The 19,218-nt window shown below is 39.2% G+C and overlaps 1 protein-coding gene across 1 annotated transcript in view; it reads right to left on the reverse strand.

Annotated features, from left to right (window-relative positions):
* The window catches only part of LOC114818414 (protocadherin-15-like), a gene marked incomplete at both ends in the record, with an annotated part of 78,944 nt that extends 60,524 nt beyond the window's left edge, over positions 1-18,420 (reverse strand). Inside the window, one exon of the mRNA XM_029084160.1 lies at positions 18,308-18,420. Coding sequence (XP_028939993.1) covers positions 18,308-18,420 — 113 coding nt within the window. The remainder of the gene's footprint in view (positions 1-18,307) is intronic.
* Positions 18,421-19,218: the final 798 nt, after the last annotated feature.

The raw sequence follows: 19,218 nt of genomic DNA on the forward strand, positions 1-19,218 counted from the left end.
CCTGCTGAAGTTAACAGCAATATATATCAAATGCAATATAGTAGTAGCTGGCGATACCACTGGAGACTGGATAAGTGACGCCCAAATGTTGAATCTCATTTACAGAAGTGAGATTTACTTTGGAGCTGATGCTCCACTGAATGAAAATAAACTTCAGGTACTGGAAGGCCTCTAGAAGGTCTCCCTGGAGCCTTCTCTTTTCCAGGCAGAACAGCCCCAACTCTGCTCCAGCCCTCTGATTATCTTCATGGCTCTCCTCCGGACTCACTCTAAGAGGTCCATGGCCTTCTTACACTGGGGGCTCAAGACCTGATCGTGGTGCTCCAGGTACTCAAGAAGGTGGAGTAGACGGGCAGAATCCCCTCCCTTGACCTGCTGGCCACGCTTCTCTTGATGCAAACCAGGATACAGTTATTGGCCTTCTGGGCTGCAAGTGCACATTGCCAGCTCATGTTGAGCTTCCCTTCAAACAACATCCTTAGCAAGTGCTCCGCTGCAAGGTTACCGTGTTCAAACCACCAGCCCACCACATTCAGCTTGTCTCTTATGACATTTAATTAAGTTTTGTTTCCAAAGACACTTACATTTAGGAAAAAAAAAACCAAAAAAACCAACAAAACCAACCAGCTTTGGAAGCCACCAATGAAGGTGCCTCCTTTTGAGAATCAATCCAGAAATCAATGTATCAGGGTAGGATGGAAATTCCCATAGCATCAGAGCTCGGCTCTCACGATTCAGTGCTCAGGCACAGGGGGTGAGACAGGCATGAATGCACTTGCTCTGGTGCCCTACCCACCTAGCTCATCACCAGCACCAAATAGCAAAGCCCAGCACCAGCCTCAGGACCTGAAATTCCTCCTCAAGGGCCAGGCAGAATTAGGTACAGCAAAGCCTAAACCATTTGCATCTGACTTGTATTTCCTACTCAAAAAGAATGACCTTTACAACAGCAGAAGAACGCAAAGCAAAATAATGCTGGTAAGAGAGGAAAATGATTTTAAAAAAGTGCTGAAATACTAACCAACTCTCAGTGTACCTTCCTCTGGGGCTTTTTTAGTAGATTTATAAAATTTCTGCTTTTCTAATCCAACCTATCTACTTGTGGGACTGTCATTAAAACTCACTTTTAATTAATTTTGCAGACTAGTGTTATCACTTTACATTGAAACTGTTCTGACCAATAGAAAAGATAAAACACAATCTCCCTAGAGAAAAGTAGCTATTTTCTGATCCTTATAGTTACATGTTAAAATAAAAACCAGCCCTAATATTCATAAAAGCAGAAAGACTTTTTTCTCTTCTCTTTGAAAATGTTTAGCTGAAAGCTGGAAGGGAGAATAAATTGTTTATTACCTTATAAGGCCTCTTACAGAGTTGTTCTGTTTTAAGCTACTGGAAAATATAAATAATTGTTCTTTTCCATTTTGGCCTTTACACATAATGATGGGTCCAACAAAACACATCAAGAACTAGAGAAGAAATTAGTAAGATGCTGGTTACAAATATTCACTGTCAAACAACTTTTTGTTTTTAAATCATTTTCCCTAACAGCCAACTTCTTTTTTCTTTTGTTTGATACAGTTTCATATAAAATATGAGAAATGGATTTGTTTTCATGTTACATAAACATATTCCCAGAAGCAATGCTCAGGTAGGAGATGTTCTTGTACCTTTGATGTTCACATAATTCTCATAATTCTTCAAATTCTTGTACTTTTCCTGTACCTTCATAAATCTCCAAAAATATACAACACCTAAAATATTGTGAAATTTTGATGTATTCTTCTAGTCATTAACTTTTTCTTGTTTTTTGTTTTTGGGTTTTTTTTTTGGGGGGGTGAGGGTGGTGGATTTTTTTTTTTTCTTTCTTCCAGACTTTTAGTGCTGTTAGTGGAAACAGTTTTTCCTCATAATGGCCTGTTAAACCCTTGCTTGGGCTTGCTGGCCACAGGCTGAGCATCTCTGCTTCCTAACGTGTATTTTGGAGCACCAAGAATAGACAATTTACTTTTCCTTCAGACAGTAAGCCACTGATATTTAAGACACAAAGCATTCTGGTTCTGGTCCCCAAAAGAACATGCTCTGCTGTCAAAACAATAAGTGATCTTTCAAATCAACCTAAGCAATTTAAGTATAGTGTTGAACATTTACATGCAGTTTGCAGAATGCTTATAGTTGTAGTGGCCAACACATAACTTGATCTTTATGGAAGATCACTAGAGATGACCTGAAACCAGTCTCATCAGAGAGACTGCTCAAAAAAGTGAAGAACAACTGACTGGGTTACCAACTTGAAGAAGTGTTCTATGCAGAAACAACATGAAGTTCATTTATTCAAAGCATTAGACAAAACTGCTCCCCAAAATAAAGGAGAAATGAAAGCAATGCAATAAAGTCCTTGAATCTTCAGGAAAATAAACAATAATATGGAATTTTTTTTCCACTTGAGCTAGCAGGGATCTGTTTGGTGAGATAAACTAACCTTTGACAACAGAACACCCTTCAGATGGACAGTGATACAGAGGCAAGATTGTGCTCCTGTTGTACCATCTCTGCTCCTTGCCACTGGAGGAGGGCAACGCACAGGAGAGGTAGATAGACCCATGGTGGGTACACCTGGACAATCTGGGAGGGGACAGCTGCAGAGGAATGCTGTGGGTGAAGAAGACTTAGGCTAGCAGCATTACTGACAGCTGGAGGCACTCCTCCATCCCACACACACGAGGTTCACAATGTCATCTCCCACTGCACAAAGCAGTAGCCTTGTCTCAGAGAAACATCTAACAAAGCAAAACACAGTCACCTTTGCTTAAACTCAGGGTTCCTATTGCTCTGTGCATTCACAGAATGTGACTTTTGCACTGCACCCTTGTATATCACCCCAGGAACACCTAGTCCAGAAAATCTGTCATAAGATGCATGAAAACCAAACAGTCTGCAGTTTATCTAAGACACTTCCACGTTGCTGCTCTGCCACAGGACCTCAGAGTTGATCTCCCCAGTGAAATTTAATAGGTTAATCAGAAAAAACAAACAAACAAACAACCACCAAACACAACCCAACAAAAAACCCCAACAAATCCTAACAGCCCTGGTGGTTATGGCTCAAGTATCCAGCAGAGCAGCCAGACACACACTGCACAACTTAATCTAACCTGCCATGCAGAAGATACTTTTTCTTTTTCCAGCTTTGATTCTGTTTTATCTCACCAGCTCCTCACTTCTACACCTGCATCCTCCTCTCCAGTCACTGGTCTAAAGCAATGCAGCAGGTCCCTGCCTCTCCATTTCAGCTGTTATTTCTGGACAGTGTTAATTCACAGCTTTCACCTCCTGGGAAGATAGCTGCCACGTCTCCCAACCCAGCTACAACTTATCTCAGCATCATCCCTTCCATCACACATTCAAAACCTATCTCCAAAGACAGAAGCGGCGTTCTATAAATACCACCCTGCTCCCAGGCTCTGCCCATTACGCTTTTAAAGGTCCTGCTCAGCATCCTATGAAGGTAATGGGGGTGGTATGTTAAATTCAGTTTATTTTAATTCAAAACCTTCAACTCAAGATTCTTCAAAGTGTACTTCAGTCAAACTTTGCCAGCTACAACTACCATAATGCTGGGGTCAACAAATATGTGACATTCGACCACTGTTGCATATAGGAAACTTGCCTACAGTGCAGTAACAGACTTGGCTGCGTGAACAGATTCTCAAAAAACCTGTTTGCTATGTGGATGGCAGCACGTGCCATACTTCCACATGCTTATGGTCACAGTAAGATACTATTACACTTGCTATCTATCAGTCCCTACAATGGAATAGCCTGGCTTTTCTTTATGTTCTTTACAGCTTCTGTTCTTACACAGAAAGGCTACGAGACAGATCTACAAGAATAAGTTCAGAGCACAAAGCTGAGTGTAGGTGAAATACAGGGGTCTAAATTCAAAGCTGGAGCTCTCAGTCTCCCTACTCAGCTGCTGTGTAACACCAGCAGTCTGGATTCCAGGGTGTCCCATTTTATTTTCTTCCTGTAATGCCTTTCAGCATGTTTCTGCACATGCAGAGAAGTGCTCCTCTAGGCAAAGCAACCTTCATCCCCCATCCAGGCCTGATGAGAGTTCAGAGAAGGTGCATTACTTCCCTGTTACTATTTTTCTTCATCGTATGCTGTTTTATGATAAAAATTGCAAGGTACATATCTTAAAGGTCTTTTCCAACCAAAATTATTCTGATTCAGATACTCTGCAAACTGTAGCAGCAACTAAACTGAGAAGAAACTGTGGAGACCTTTTAAAATTTTTGACAGCACCCATCATCAAGACGAGTTATTTCAGCATTTTCTTACCTCTCCTTCAAAAGATCACTTCTTGTCAATACCAGATAACATTTGCCATCACCTAGCACTTGGACAGAACTGACATGGAGCAGAAGGGATGAGATTTATGTAGGATGGAGGGGAAAAGTGAATTAATTTTGCAAGAAATCCTGTTGGAATGAAATTCTGGATAGGTTACCTCGAAATATCTCCCCTAAGGACCATTATACAGCAGATTGACTTATAAAGGCTTGCATTTCATTTATCCTTCTGGCTGAAGTAATATCGACATTAAATAGCTATTTGAGAAAATACAGAAACCCTCCTGGGAGCAGACTGGGATCTCATCTTGCTGCTTTAAATATTTCCTTACAAGGATCATTTCTTCCTTGGTGTAAAACTCAAGCTTCAAGAAACTCGGGTTCAGAAATCTTTCCACTTTCTTTTGCATGCAACCTTTATCAGGCATGAAAGTCTCCAAAATTCTCTCCTGAAAACACGCACTCTAGCACACGTACACCCACACAATGTTTAGATCAACCGGCAAAAGGGAATACGAGCATATTCTAAGCAGCAGCACTAAGTATTCCCACATTCCTTTGTTGTTCTGTGCTTTTCTTGATTTGCTGGTAAATCTGGCACATGCAATCACCCACATAACAGCATGTTAATTTTTAAAATTCATATATTGCCTGCCTGATCTAGTTAAAATAGATGTGCTGTGTTTGCCACAATGATCAAAACAATGGAAATAGTGTCTAAAATAACAATACAACCTATCACAGATCTCCTGACCCAAAAAAATGAAGGTAGGTTATCAGCATCTAACAAATAACTGGGCCAATAATGCCTGAAACCTAAAAAAAAAGAAGTTCAAAGCAAAGAATAAAATACTAGTGAAAATAGCTTGGTTTACACCAACATCATCCCTAAGAGTTTTCTTTGGCATCCATGCAACCAGTCTGTCTATTCAAATGAAATTTTTCATGCACTACTTGACCAAAGGGTTTGCTAAAATCAGTCTTTTCTTCACAATCAAAGTATTTTGGACTGCAGTTAGGTCCCAAAACAATTTGCTCTGTGCTATCACAATCCTCTTAAGTGCCCAAGCAACTTACTACTTTTATTAAACAAAACATATTTTAGACATTCTTCTTGTGCTCCTGTAGCATAAGCCTGTTATATCTAAACCAACCAGGTTAGCTTCTGGATATTGTTTCTTTAAATATGTGATCAAATAATTGCTTTTTCTCTGCAGGATACAGCTTGCAAAATGCGTAAGCCACAACAAGGTACTTGAACTTACTTTCATTATCACTCATGAAATATCCAGAAATAGATGAAACATTTATTTGATGGACAAATATAACTTTGAATTTTTAGTCTATGGCTAGACTGATTTTTATAACATTAAAAAACCATGGCTTACTTGAAATAATTGCATAAAATAATATGTCTTTTATTTCTTCCAATTCAATGATAGCAGTACCTATAACCCAACACGGAACTGTTTAGCTTGAGATAAAGCTTGCAAAATATCTGCGCCATCACACATACAATCCCATGAAAAAACATTGCCACTGCATCCTAGATATTTAAATGTTCATGTGAAGCAAACAAAAAGCTAGAATGCTATTTGAAGATTCACAATAGATCTAAAAACTGACCTTCAGCTTTTCTGAAAGGTAAACGACCATGTTCTTTTGCTACTGGAAGTTAATGTGGGGTTTAGAATTGATGCATCCATTTAAGCATGCTGTAAAAAGAATTACACTAAACTTCACCACCAGAAAATATCAACCTAAACAAGACAGAGAACCTCTAGTAGGCTACTAGAGCCCCTCTCATAGGGACCAAAGAGAGCCACTGCCTGGCTGACAACCACCTTTGTGCATCCTGTAAGTTACATCATTTTTTCGGTCCAGTTACCTTTCCACAGGCATCCCAGCAAGAATGTAATAAATTCAGTTGCTGTAATTGCTTCTGGTCTTGCACTCATCTCATTTCCAAAGACCACCAAAATCCTCTGTGCTTCCCCTGCCATTGATTATACCCCAGCATTTCAAAAGATAGAGTACAAGAAGTATGGAAAAGCCTCGGGCAAACACATTTGATAGCTCACTGAAGGAGATGGAGTACTGGAGAACTGCAGGCAGGTCACTTCAGATTTTCTATTTAATACAAGAACAAGGAAAGAGCCCAGGAACTTCAGACACTCTAACTTCAACTTGCCTTCAAGCTGCAAAGAAGATGGAAACATTATATAGTATTTAAACCCATGTAATTAAAAAAAGGAGCAGTCAGCACAGAGACAGAGAAGGAAGGTCAGATCTGACAAAGTTGCTTCTTTTAAGTGCATAACTGAATTGAGAGACAAAGGTGAAACTAGGGACAATTTATCTAGATTTAGGGTAAACTTTAGGATTGTATATCACACACTGGATTAATTTACAAGGTCAGAAAGTACAACATAAGGAAAGAACTGCTGAAATGAATTAAAGCTTGGCTTAAGAACAAGAAGCACAGAGTAACTTTAGAACACAGAAGAAATTTGACTTTATCATCAGTGAAGCTTGTGATGTGGCAATGAAATGAAACTGGCACATAATGTGTCTAGACACTATGCTTAAAAAAAAAACCCAACCCAAAATATACTTTTTTTTCTTCATGTATCAAGGGTGACGTCAGTATCAGTAAGGCTTCACTGTAGTGCAGTGAACAGTAATACTTACAGCTGTCCACCTTTCCAAATAACGAAACTCTCTTCTTCTTCCCTTCAGTTAAAGAAAGTGCCAACTATAAAGTCATTATGCCAAGTTTTAAATGATGGATGTTTAAGTTTTAAGTAAAATTTTTTAAAATGTGTTTACTGCAGAAAAGAAATGCAGCTACTTCTGTAAATAAAAGACATTACACAACTTACCATTTATGGATTTTATTATTTTTGTTGTTCTTGAGTGATGACACAATTTAGGGTCAATCTGAACTCATAGTTACTGGTCTTTCTAATGTGTATCTGTGGCAATGCTCTAAAGCAAGGAAAAACATTTACCATGCTGAGATGCTGCTAAACACAGAAAAACTTGCTCTTTTCAATGTGCGTGTGATAGCTTTGAAGAAAGACTGATACAAAGAAACATTTTATTGATGTATAGGAAGGAGTTTGGTTTTCCTGCATCCTTTTTTTTTTTCCTCTCCTTATTCACAAACACGAGACCTGTCTCTGTACTCAAGATTTCCAGTTTTCAATACATCAACTCTCAACACTGTATTATAAACAAGATAGAAAAAAAGACCACCTCAAAGAGAACAAAAATTTCCACCCTATTTGGACTAAGTACGCTTCTGTGACAGTGATAAACCAACAGTAATTGAATACTAAGTTCACATAAGGGATGAACATTTGAAAAGCCAATTTAAAAAGCAGTTATTGTACTTAATATGTACAAGAGATGCACACTAGTTCAACCAAACTAATGAGTTTGAAGATTTCATCATCAGGAAGTGGATTGAACAACTATTTAATGAAAATACATTTCTTCCATTCTTTTTCTCATTTGCCTCCATAAGTACAAAAAACTCTCATCAGTTCATGTTCTATTTTGAGGCAGAGCAATCACTCTGTTTCCCATTATAGCTAATATATCCCTACGTTGTGCAAGAACATCAGAGGAGATCACCCTCAGTGGCATTTCAAGAGAGACACACAAAAGCAAAGCAGTTCCAGAACAAGGATGATATATTTTTGGAAAATTGTATTAGTCATGTGGGCTGTATTTTATTTCCCACTATGCACTCAAATGAATTTGAGAGATAATATCAATATTTAGGAAGATGAGCTTTTTAACTTCTAGGTTATTTTCTAGAGACCTATTCAATAGCAATCCCTGTGAAGTTTTCTTGAAGTTCTCAACAGCTGCAGCTCAGACATGTACCTCAGACTAGTAAGTCTTTATCATGTTGATTAAACCAAATAAATGGGGCATTACTCTTTGTGCTGAAATCCCTATTTGCCACAATTTTAAAATTTCGAAGCACAAAGAGTAAGCACAAATCTTCTTAAATGCAGGAAAAGATATTCTTTGAGATACACTGGAAGAGGAGAAAATTAGAACTACCCTGAACAAAGATAACAACTAAAGGTCAATAAAGGCATGAAGCCAAGAGATCAAAATAGGAGGCTGACATTATTACAAAATCCTACCAAACATTGCAAATTTGAAGTTTATGGAGAGGTGAAAAAGAAGTCAGATAATTCAGGACTTCTTAAGTCTCAAAAAATATGGACTTTGGACAATTTCTGTAACAGCAGTCCAGGAATTTACAGTCTAGTGAGCCTCAATTGATGCACGCCTTCTCATTGCCTGTTAGCACTGTGTTCTCCTGAAACTCACAATAAAATAACATCATTAAGAAGAATTGTACTAGATCAGACCAATAACTCATCCAGTGCAAAATCACAGTTGCAGCTGCAGCCAAAGACAAAAGCCTAGAGAAGAACCTAAGCAGCTCAGATTTCCCTGCACTTCTCTTTACATCAATAGATTTTTCTTCCACAAACCAGCAGCCCTGCCTCCCCTTGAGCCCATGTCAGCTTTCAGCCCCACATCGCTGCCTGTCAAACCAGACAAACTATATTAGATGAAGAACAACCTTATTTTGTCCGTTTTAAACTTGCCACCTGCTTGTTTCATTTGATAACTCCTAGCTCTTGCATGGCAGGAGACAGTGAACTATTGATTCCTCTTCACTCTCAGAACTGGGACACTATATTTTACAGATGTCTATCACATCATTTTCCTTCCTCACCTGATATGAACCTGCTTCAGCTCTTCTCTGTCCTCTCTGTGATAGAGACCAGAGCTGTGCACTGTGGTCAACACACACATACAGCCTAGATCTATACAGTACCACAGTGATTCTTCCTCTGTTCTGTTCTCTATTTTTCCTAATGATTTCTAACATTCAATTTGGCTTTTTCTGACAGTCACAGATCACTGAGCCAATCTTCATGCTCAGTTATCACAGTTCCAGTGCCAAGATCTCATTCTCAAGTCAAGCCAGAACCCAGCACTTTGTGTATAAGCCCAGAATGATCTTTCCTGACTTGTTTCACTTTATTTTTAAGCTATGCATAATGTAATCAGCCATTTTATCAACCACTGATTTGGTCTCACAAAGTCCTTCTGCCATTTTAGAACCAATCTTCATCTTTACTATCAGAACAGCAGGGGTGAGGCAACAGCATCTTTGCCAACCAGCTTATCAACCCAGCAAAGAGGTGATGACCAACAACCCGGTGAGGAAGTGGTGGACCCAGGCTGGCAACCAAAGCCTGTAGGGTGATATGAGCAGGAGGCACCCCATCACCATTAAAGCAGGGCTGAAAGGGAACCACCATCACAAGGACAGAAATAAGGGAACGCCAACAGAACAGCGTTACAGGTAAAGCTCTCTCAGCCTTTCTGAAAAGCCAGCATGACCACATGCCTCCCCTGAAGTGTCTGTACATTAATACACACAGCATAGGAGCAGACTTTGGCCTACTCAGGGATCCTTCTTGGCAGGATCCCACTGGATACAGCTGTGGAGAGAAGCAGGGCATAGAACAGCTGCTTAACTTTCAAAAATCATCTTCTCCACATCCCAAAATGGTCCATCTTGATAAGTAGGAAATCAAGCAAAGTTGTCAGCAAGAGTGCATGGACAAGGATCTTGACAAAACTCAAACATAAAAAGGAAGCCTACAAGAAGTGGAACCAGGGACAGGTGATGGAGAAACACTGTCTGAGCATGTAGGTTAGGGTTACCATGCAAGTTTAGAAAAGCCAAAGCCCACTTGGAACTTAATGGCAACAAGAAAGGCTTCTAAAAGGTACGTCAGTAGGAAGACTAGAGAAAATGTAGGCCTGCTGCTGAGTAGGACAGGGCAACAGGGGATGTGGAAAAGGCCACGATACTCAATATTATTGTCTTCTCAGTCTCTATAGGTAAGACCTGCCTTCAGTAATCTCCATCTCTGAGACCCACAGAAAAGTCTGGAGCAAGAAAGACAGAGGATGATCAGGTTTGGGATATATTTAAACACATTGGCCATACACAAATCCAGGGGACTTCACGGGATGCACTTGCAAGTGCTAAGTAAGCTGGCCAATGTCACTGCAAGATTCCTCTCTACTACATTTGAAAAGTTTGTGGCAATTGAGAGGTTCCTGAAGAAAACAAATATCACTTCTGTCTTCAAGAAGGAAAATCCAAGGAACTACAGACCAATCAACCTCACCTCAATGCTGTGGAAGGTTGTGGCGGAGCAAATCATTCTGGAAACCATTTCCAAACATATAAAGGACAATGAGGAGGCTGAGAGTCGTCAGTGTGGGTTTCTGCAAGGCAATTCATGCTCAACCACCCTGATGGGCCTCTACAATGAGATGAAAGGCTTGGTGGGTATGGGGAGAGCAGCAGATACTATTTATCTTGACTTCAGTAATGCTTCTGACACTTGTCTCCATATAATCTCATAGACCAACTGGTGAAGTATTGACCAGATAGACAGACAATGAGGTGGACTGAAAACTGGCTGAATTGCTGGTTCACAGTGTTCTGATCCCACAGCACAAAGTCCAGCTGGAGGGCAGTTACCAGAGGTGCACCTAAGGGTGGATAGTGGTGCCACCACTGTTTAACATTCTTATTAATGACCCAGTTGATGGGATCAAGTTAACCCTTATCAAGTTTGCAGTCAATACAAAACTGGGATAAGTGTCTGATTTCCCAGATGGTTGTGCTACCATTCAAAGGGACCTTAACAGGCTGCAGAAATGGATAGATGGGAGTCTCATGAAGTTCAAAAAAAGGAAAATGCAAAGTCCTGCACCTGGGACGAGATAACCCCAAGCACTAGTTACTGTTAGGGGCCAACCAGCTTGAAAGCAGCTTTGTAGAGCAGGACATGGGGGTCCTGGTGAATAAATAGAACAAAACGCCCTTGCAGCAAATCTGTGCTGCATTAGGAAAAGCATTGCCAGCAGGTTGAGTGCTACATAGCACTGGTGAGACACATCTGGAGTGTTGAGACCAGTTCTGGGAAAAAAAAAAAAAAAGAAAAAGAAAAAGAAAAAAAAAGAAAGAAATACAAGTTGCTGTATTTAAACACATAAGAAGAATCTCTCTTAATCTGAGAATACTGAAACACTGGACCAGGTTGCCCAGAGAAGCTGTGGAGTCTCCAGCCTTGGAGATACGCAACACCTACTCCAGCCCCCATCTGAGAAGGGGGTTGGACTGGACAACCACCAGAGAAGCCTGCCAAACTTGGCAATTTTATGATTCTGTAATAGCTCAGGACCGCAATAACCTTTTTTACTTCTGTATTTCAACCTTTGAGATCATTCCCAAGTTTCTTAAAAAGCAAAGGGTCCCAGCCTAGTGCTGTGCTTGGTGACCTACCTGTTTTTTAAAACTCATCATTTAGCCTCTCCCCCTGCCCCTGCCAGTGGTTGGCAAAGCATCCTCACTGAGTCTCCCTGTACTTCTACTCTGAACAGTAAACAGTCTTTGTTCAATGAACAGATCATACAAAACACAGTATATATATACTTCACTTGCTGCCTTCAAAGTGCACATTTGTCCACAGTTTGGTCCTGAGACTGTTGCAGAAGCTACGCCTTCTTTTCATGTAATGCAGCGAGCTTTGAACAGCCTCAAGAGCAATGGCCAGGATAGATCAATGAAGTTCTCAATAGGAACAGAGAAACCAATTAACCTCCAGTACGAGTAGCAGGAGAGCATCACTGTCTGTCGTTTCTGCTGAGATCTGTATCAGGGAAAATCATGCACATGGCAAAGGGCTTAACCATACTGGAACAGCTGTTACACATACTGTGAGCATCTCTCTGATCCAGAGTACCTCCACCAGAAAGGAAAAGTGGCCTCGCCAGCTCCCAGGCAGTTTCTTGGCATGGGCAGGAGAACAAGCACACAAATTCATGCCATGCCAGTATCATAACAGTATTCATGTAATCAAGCACGTGCACCAGTGGATGGTACTTTATATTTGTAGCCAAGCTTCACACACAATCTTCCTTCATTAGTATGGAATTTGGTCTGATGGATACTCAAGCTCAGTCTCTACGTGCACACTCACAGCAAGTACAACTGGCATATTCAAACCTCCTGTGCCTAGTCCCAGCCTATATATGTGCCACAGCCAATCTGGCAATGGGAAGCCTTCTAAAAATTGGAAAACACACTCCAGGCAAAGACTCAAGCCTGGAGAGTAAACAGAGTAGATATTATTGCCGGAAAGTTCAACATCACTTCTTGCTGAATGGGACCCCAAACCAATTTTCTTGTAACACTGGAATTTCAAACAGTCTGTTCAATTCTGACACACAGTGTTGACCTTCTGTTATCACCTAAAACCCACAGAAACGCAATCCCACTACAGAATTGTTTCTATGGTATTAGCTGTCACAAGGTTAATGCCAGTCTTACGAAACACTATCTGAGGATAACAGATTTTTGAGATAGGTTTTAAGACATGGAAAATACTCTGTAAGGATATTCTTTAAAATATTCTGCACAGCTGCGGCACGGTGCTGAAGTACACTTCTGCTACCAGCTGTTGGGAAGGCACCAAAAAAACCAAGCAACTGTGACACAAAGCAATTCTTTTCGTAAGAGTCTATTCCCTAAGAGCTGTAAAACTCTCAGATCCAAGGAAAAGTCTTATTAAGAAGTCAGGCTACAAATGTTATTTGAAGCTGGGAAACTTATTCCCCCCCACAATTTTTTTTTAAATCCAATTGGAGTTTTTATTGAGATGTCCAATTTATATGAATCCTTCCCAATTTCCCAATGGCACAAATACAATCAAATATAACAGGCAGCGGTTTAAGAATTAACCATACAGGTTGGATGAAAACCTACTCTAAAACTACATCATAAATTTCATTTCCCCAGTACACAGGTGTTCATATGAGATTAACAAAACACTCGTCTCTTTTTCTACCTCATGGTATAATATGCAAAGTATTTTTAGTCATTAATACAAGTACCTCTGTGCCAGATAATTAAAAATTAATTAAAAATAGAACATTGATTCTTGCAAGAGAAACAGAATTCCTACCCTGATTTTGAATCTGACATGCATGCATTTTCTTTACACTGGAAAAAAACTGAAATATTGATTGGTCTAAGTAAGTAAGGTAGACTAGAGAGGTACAACTATAAAGTGAAAAGGTACACCTATATCATTAGCCTCAAAATACTTCCAGTCTTTTTGTCTATTGCAACTCCTACAGGTTTTATAGCAATCCTGAATGAACATTATTCTTGATTCTTTCCTACTTACTGGATACCAACCCACTGAAATATTGATATGTTGGAGAACCAGAGATGACTGTTGGCACGTATTATCAACTGATTACACAGCAGTTGCTAAGAAAACATTTTCCCTGCTCCTTTACTTTGTATTACTATTCATTTTTTTTAGTAGGACCACCTTGGGTTTTAACAGAGTTGAAAAAATTGTGTAATCATAGTAAATAAAATAGCTACTTCTTTATTTAGAGGAGGATCACTTTTTGCTTTACAAGACACTGAAATAATCTAAGTAGTCAGGATGTTTTTAAGTATTTTACAAAGCAAAAGCTCTTTATGATTCGCTAGTGACAATTTCTCCCCCAAATCTCCACATTCGTATTCTTTGGGCCGAACTGCCAGCCCTTGTGGCAGTGTAGCTCCTCAGCCTATTCTGGAAGCCATGCACATCCCTGTGAATTAAATTATCACTCAACACGAGTAATTTTATCAAAATCTGGTCTCTTACAGGTGTTGTAAATTCCTTGGCAGTGTAGCATTTCCATTCATTAGCATTTCATTGACTGTGTAAGTATATCTACCCTTCAGTAGTCTATCCACTTTGCAAATTGATTTTAATATAACTGCCAGGTTAGATATTGTCTAACTGATAAATAACCAATGTCCAAATAGGAAGGCATCAAAGTGCATCTATTCGATTATTTTTCCTATTTCTTTTGTGATATACATGCTTAAAACAAACAAACAAACAAACAAAAAACCACCTCACTGACACTTTTTAGAGCTAGTAACAAGAACACAGTCTTATGTCTACAGTGCTGTGGTCATGTTTTTTGCAGAAAGGTGATCAAAGCTGCTGCCATTGTCTTCAGGCAGCTATACACCCTTCTAAAAGCAAAGAGGTATCAGAGGTGAAGTTAACTCTGTTGAGGACTAAACAGATTACATGCCTTCCTGTTACAAATCATTGTCCTCCAGGAGAAAGACAGCTACTGCAGTGACAATGCTAAGGAAATGTAGTTTTAATAGGTTTGTTATTTTATGAAGAATCTCAAGAGGTTTTTCAGCGAGGCTGCAGATCAAAGATGTAATTATTTTTTAGCCTTTGAGGTTGCTGAAAGTGTGCTCCCTCTCACTGTAGCTTTGGTTTGATTTCTCTAGCAACTACCTTCTGTAAAGCAGGACTGTCTGCTCCAGAAGAGATGGTTCTCTCTTCAGATTGTCTGCTCTCCAAAGAGACATGCAGTCCTTGCCTTTATCAACATAAATCTTCAAACACCACCCATACGTAATTTATAAATACAACTTACTCCAAAAGCAGTAATTGACTTCAAAAAAGGATTTAGTACTCTGGGGTGTGGTTCTGCATCTCAGGAACAATCTTTTGTAACTGAAGAACAGTAAGTAAAGGGAAAAAACACTTATGATTCATAACGGTCACAAACCTTATACATTTTGGGTCTTACACGCCTATATTTTTAGTTACAGTATTATTAACACTGGAAAGCCCTTTCAGTTTAAAGGCTTTAAATCCACACGTTTATTGTGACAGCCCTGCAGTTACCACATGGAAATTTCAATGGGATACCCACCCGTTCCTTTGTAAAAGCCCCTGTTACTTTGCAGTGAGGGCCAGTAAGTTTGTCTCCTTGCTTATCATCAACTATCTTCTGGAGTCAGCAGGGAGGCTGAAAACCAGCATTTCTTATTACGAAGTTTAGCTTTTTCCATTGTCTACCTATTTGAGAATTCAACATTTATCAGCAATGCAGTTTTTACACCACAGATGAGCATGCCAATTTCCTGTCTGCCTTACTTCACACATTCATGTATTGACTTAATCACCTTTTCTATATCACTGTTTTCTGTAATATTTTGTAAGAAAAAAATAAATTGATCTCCAGATATCAGAGGGAATATTTTAAAGATTAAGCTTAGCAAGTCCTGCAAAAATAGTATATTTTCTATTTAAAGGGAAACATCACACATAGCACCCTTACAGATAAAACAGAATCAGATTCAACAACTTCAACACTGCGAGGAATGCAAACTTGATAATGTGTAAAACAAGAATCTGAAGATTTGATTTGGTACAAGCCTGAGACATTACACCAGTTCAAAAGGTCCCCAAACAACACAGCATTATAACTTTTATTATTCTAGTAGGTGGCATATTATCATTCTTACAGACTGATAATTTTCCTTATTATCCCCTTGACTGCACATATAACACAGCAATATGAACATCATAATGCCTATAAACATTTCCATTAACAACAGAGCTTGCTATTTAGGCACACAGAATGCAGTACCAGACTGGCATAACTGATTTTTTTAATTGATGTATTATGCTACTGTATATGGCTGCTGAATTTTCACAACGACGATGAAACCAAATGAACCACTACAGGGCTTTAACCCATAACTTCTTAGCATATTTATTTAGATATTAATCCACCTAAGTTTCTTCATCTGTCCCAGTGACAGCAGAACTCCACAACAGGAAACAAGCTCAAAAATAGATTATTATCAAAGAATCCAATCACAAATTATTTCACTCTAACTCTATGCAAGCTTTGTACTTTGATGCACACAAAATCAACTGAGGTAGGAAATTAACACACGTATTTAAAAAGGTGCCAAGTTATACAAAATTCCTATAAGCTGCAATTTTATTTCCTCTTCTATCATACTATGATTAGTTATATTCCTCAGAAGATACAGAATGACCTCTATATTAATAAACTTAATACCATCTTTGCACAGAAACTGACATCCTCTCTGAGATGCACAGAGGGAGCCTGCAACTCTCTCCTGTGCTTAATGAATGCTGAGTTAGTATAAAAAAGAATAATTCCTACAAGTTACACAAGTACTAGCCACAGTCAGCTTTTGTATGGCCATGCAAAGGCACAAGTGGGGACCCAGGTCACTCTGTCACATCATATTTGCACCTGTTCCTTCATCCCTCCTGATTTTGAGAGCAGAAGTGTGTATCATTGCTTCCCCAACTGCCAAGTGCTTGAAAGACTGAGCTTTGCTCAACCCTACTCAGATTTTCCCTGAAGAATGATAGTAAGCATTTTGGTCTGACTGCATGACAAGCCAAAGCATCTAGGCTGGGAGTTAGCAAAACTACGGTACATGATTTCAAAGAGGTTCATAGGTTGGTATAGAAGGAACTGGTCTTGCCAAAGGGACTTCCTGCTGCCAGTGCCACCATTAACACCCTGAAAAAAATTAGGATGGTAGGAGAGGCAAATAAATAATTCTTACCATATGAGTATCTGTATTTAGAAATAGATTAAATAACACTAACGAACAGCAAGAGCTTTATGACATCCCTGTGTGAAAGCACACTGCAGTTTCAAAAGCCTACTCTTTATTCTACAATGTATACAAATGATCTACTATTTTAAAATAGATTATTGCCATTCCTTTCTCTTTTATTTATTCCTCTGCTTACCAATAAATACAGGAAAAGCTAGGCAGCTTTCTGTGTCATTAAGCAACAGCTTTAGGGACAACTCCAGACCATCTCCAAAAGAACCAAATGTAATTCTGCTCTGTTCTCATTAGAGACCCTCTTTACTGAACTGACTTTTGCAGCCCATTCACACAAATTTCTCCTGCAGCAAAGCTTATGGTTTTGTACAATTTTGCTCAACATAAAGTTAATAGTTTACTACATTTAACAAGTTTAGCAACTACATATTGAGATCATCACCTGCTATTCTTTTCCTGTTAATCCTCAAATTGGCAAAGAAAGCAGCAAATTCTGAATATATTTCATACTTGCAAAACTGGGACTCAGTAACCAGATGAAGATACATTTTCAGATTTTCTGTAAAGACACATTCCTCACAACTAACTGGTATGTGCTTTGATCACTTGGCTCAGTTAAGAAGAACTGCAGGCTGTTACCGAGTCAGACTGTAAAACTAAGGACAAAGCAGTAGGTACAAAAAAGGAGGGAAGCCAGCTCTCCTCATCAGTGGCAGGATTTGAAAAGACCAGCCCCACAGAAGTGGTTTGTGTCCTTCCCCAGCAATAGGAGCTGAATGAGATCAGCACTGGTTATGTTTCAGAAGCTTCCTTTTTACTCAGCAGCAGAGCTCTGGACAAGCCTCCTTTGTTTTTTGTTGGGTTTTTTTTGTTGTTGTCGGGGTTTTTTTTTAATCATGCCTGAAGAAAAAAATGTAAAAAAACCAAAACCACCACCACCAAAAACAAACACGCAAAAATTGCTACAAGCTGTGGAGGTGATTTTTTATTCTCCTTGCTCCCAACATTCAGTACTCAGACAATTGTTTTTATCTATAAAATTCTCTCTAGCATAGGTTGTGAACTGGAGAAAATGTGAAATAGAAAACAAATGAATTCTCAGGACAACTGAGTTCGTAAAAAGCAAATGTACAAGGGGTACTTAGTTTGTTCATACAATATCAATTTAACACAAAATGTTAGAACTCTACCACAATTCATTCCCTTTTCAAAAATACTTCACATCCTTCTTCCCTCGATTGTGCTAAATGATGCCTCATAGGCTAAAAAAATAATAATAAAAAAATGCAAGAAACAAGCAAGCCCACCTCATATTTTCTCTAGAGCTTTTTGTTACTAAGCAGTTTTCAAAAGCACACGGAAATATTAATTCAGCCAAAATTACCTTAATAACCAAGTCAAACTTCTGGTGTAAATCCCTATTTATTGGCTTTAGGAGTGTGAGTACAGCTGTTGTGAGATTCATATGGAAATACTGTGGATAATCCTCAGGAGTACCTGTAAAAAAGAAATTGAGGTTTGAACAAGTGCCGTTTCTGGAAGATTTAGTTAAACAATATATTTATTTTACTCATCAGCCAAAGGAACAAAAACTAATCTTACTATTATAAAGGATAAAATACTGTATCATGTATACATGGAGCTTAAGGATATTACTATGATTATGCATTTAATATTATCATTATTTCCTTTCTCTCCCTAACCATGAAGATTCTTCTCAACTGGGAATCCCTACGTACTTGATAACAACAGCAGCCCAAGCACACCTGCAGCTGGTAGAAATTTGGCTTCTCAGCTTCCAGGAGACATGTATAAATCTAACCAGATAAGAGGATATAACGGAGAAATGAGCTTTCACTGCAAATCACCTTCCAGTTGTATCCACCACATTCCTGAAACCCAACTTGCTAAACACATACCACTGAGATGTTCCCTCTCCAGCTCTGAAGTACATCTCCCCTGAAGTATTGCTGGACGTAGGCTGACATTAGTCACAAAGCAGAGAACACTATGGACGGTTTTTTGAGTGCACACTTTTAAACAAAGAAAATACACAATGAGGTGATGTGACAAAGGTGTCACCACTAAGTTCACAATAGCCATGTTATTGCTCACAGATGATGCCCTGACTGGAACAGGCTGCCTAGAGAGGTTGTGGAGTTCTCCTTCTCTGGAGATGTTCAAAACCCACCTGGACACTTTCCTGTGCAATCTGTTGTAGGGAACCTGCTTGGGCAGGGGGGTTGGACTCGATGATCTCCTGAGGTCACTTCCAACCCCTGTGATTCTGTGATT

Source organism: Antrostomus carolinensis, unplaced genomic scaffold (genome assembly GCF_000700745.2).
Source record: "Antrostomus carolinensis isolate BGI_N321 unplaced genomic scaffold, ASM70074v2 scaffold16573, whole genome shotgun sequence".
NCBI classification, from domain to species: domain Eukaryota; kingdom Metazoa; phylum Chordata; class Aves; order Caprimulgiformes; family Caprimulgidae; genus Antrostomus; species Antrostomus carolinensis.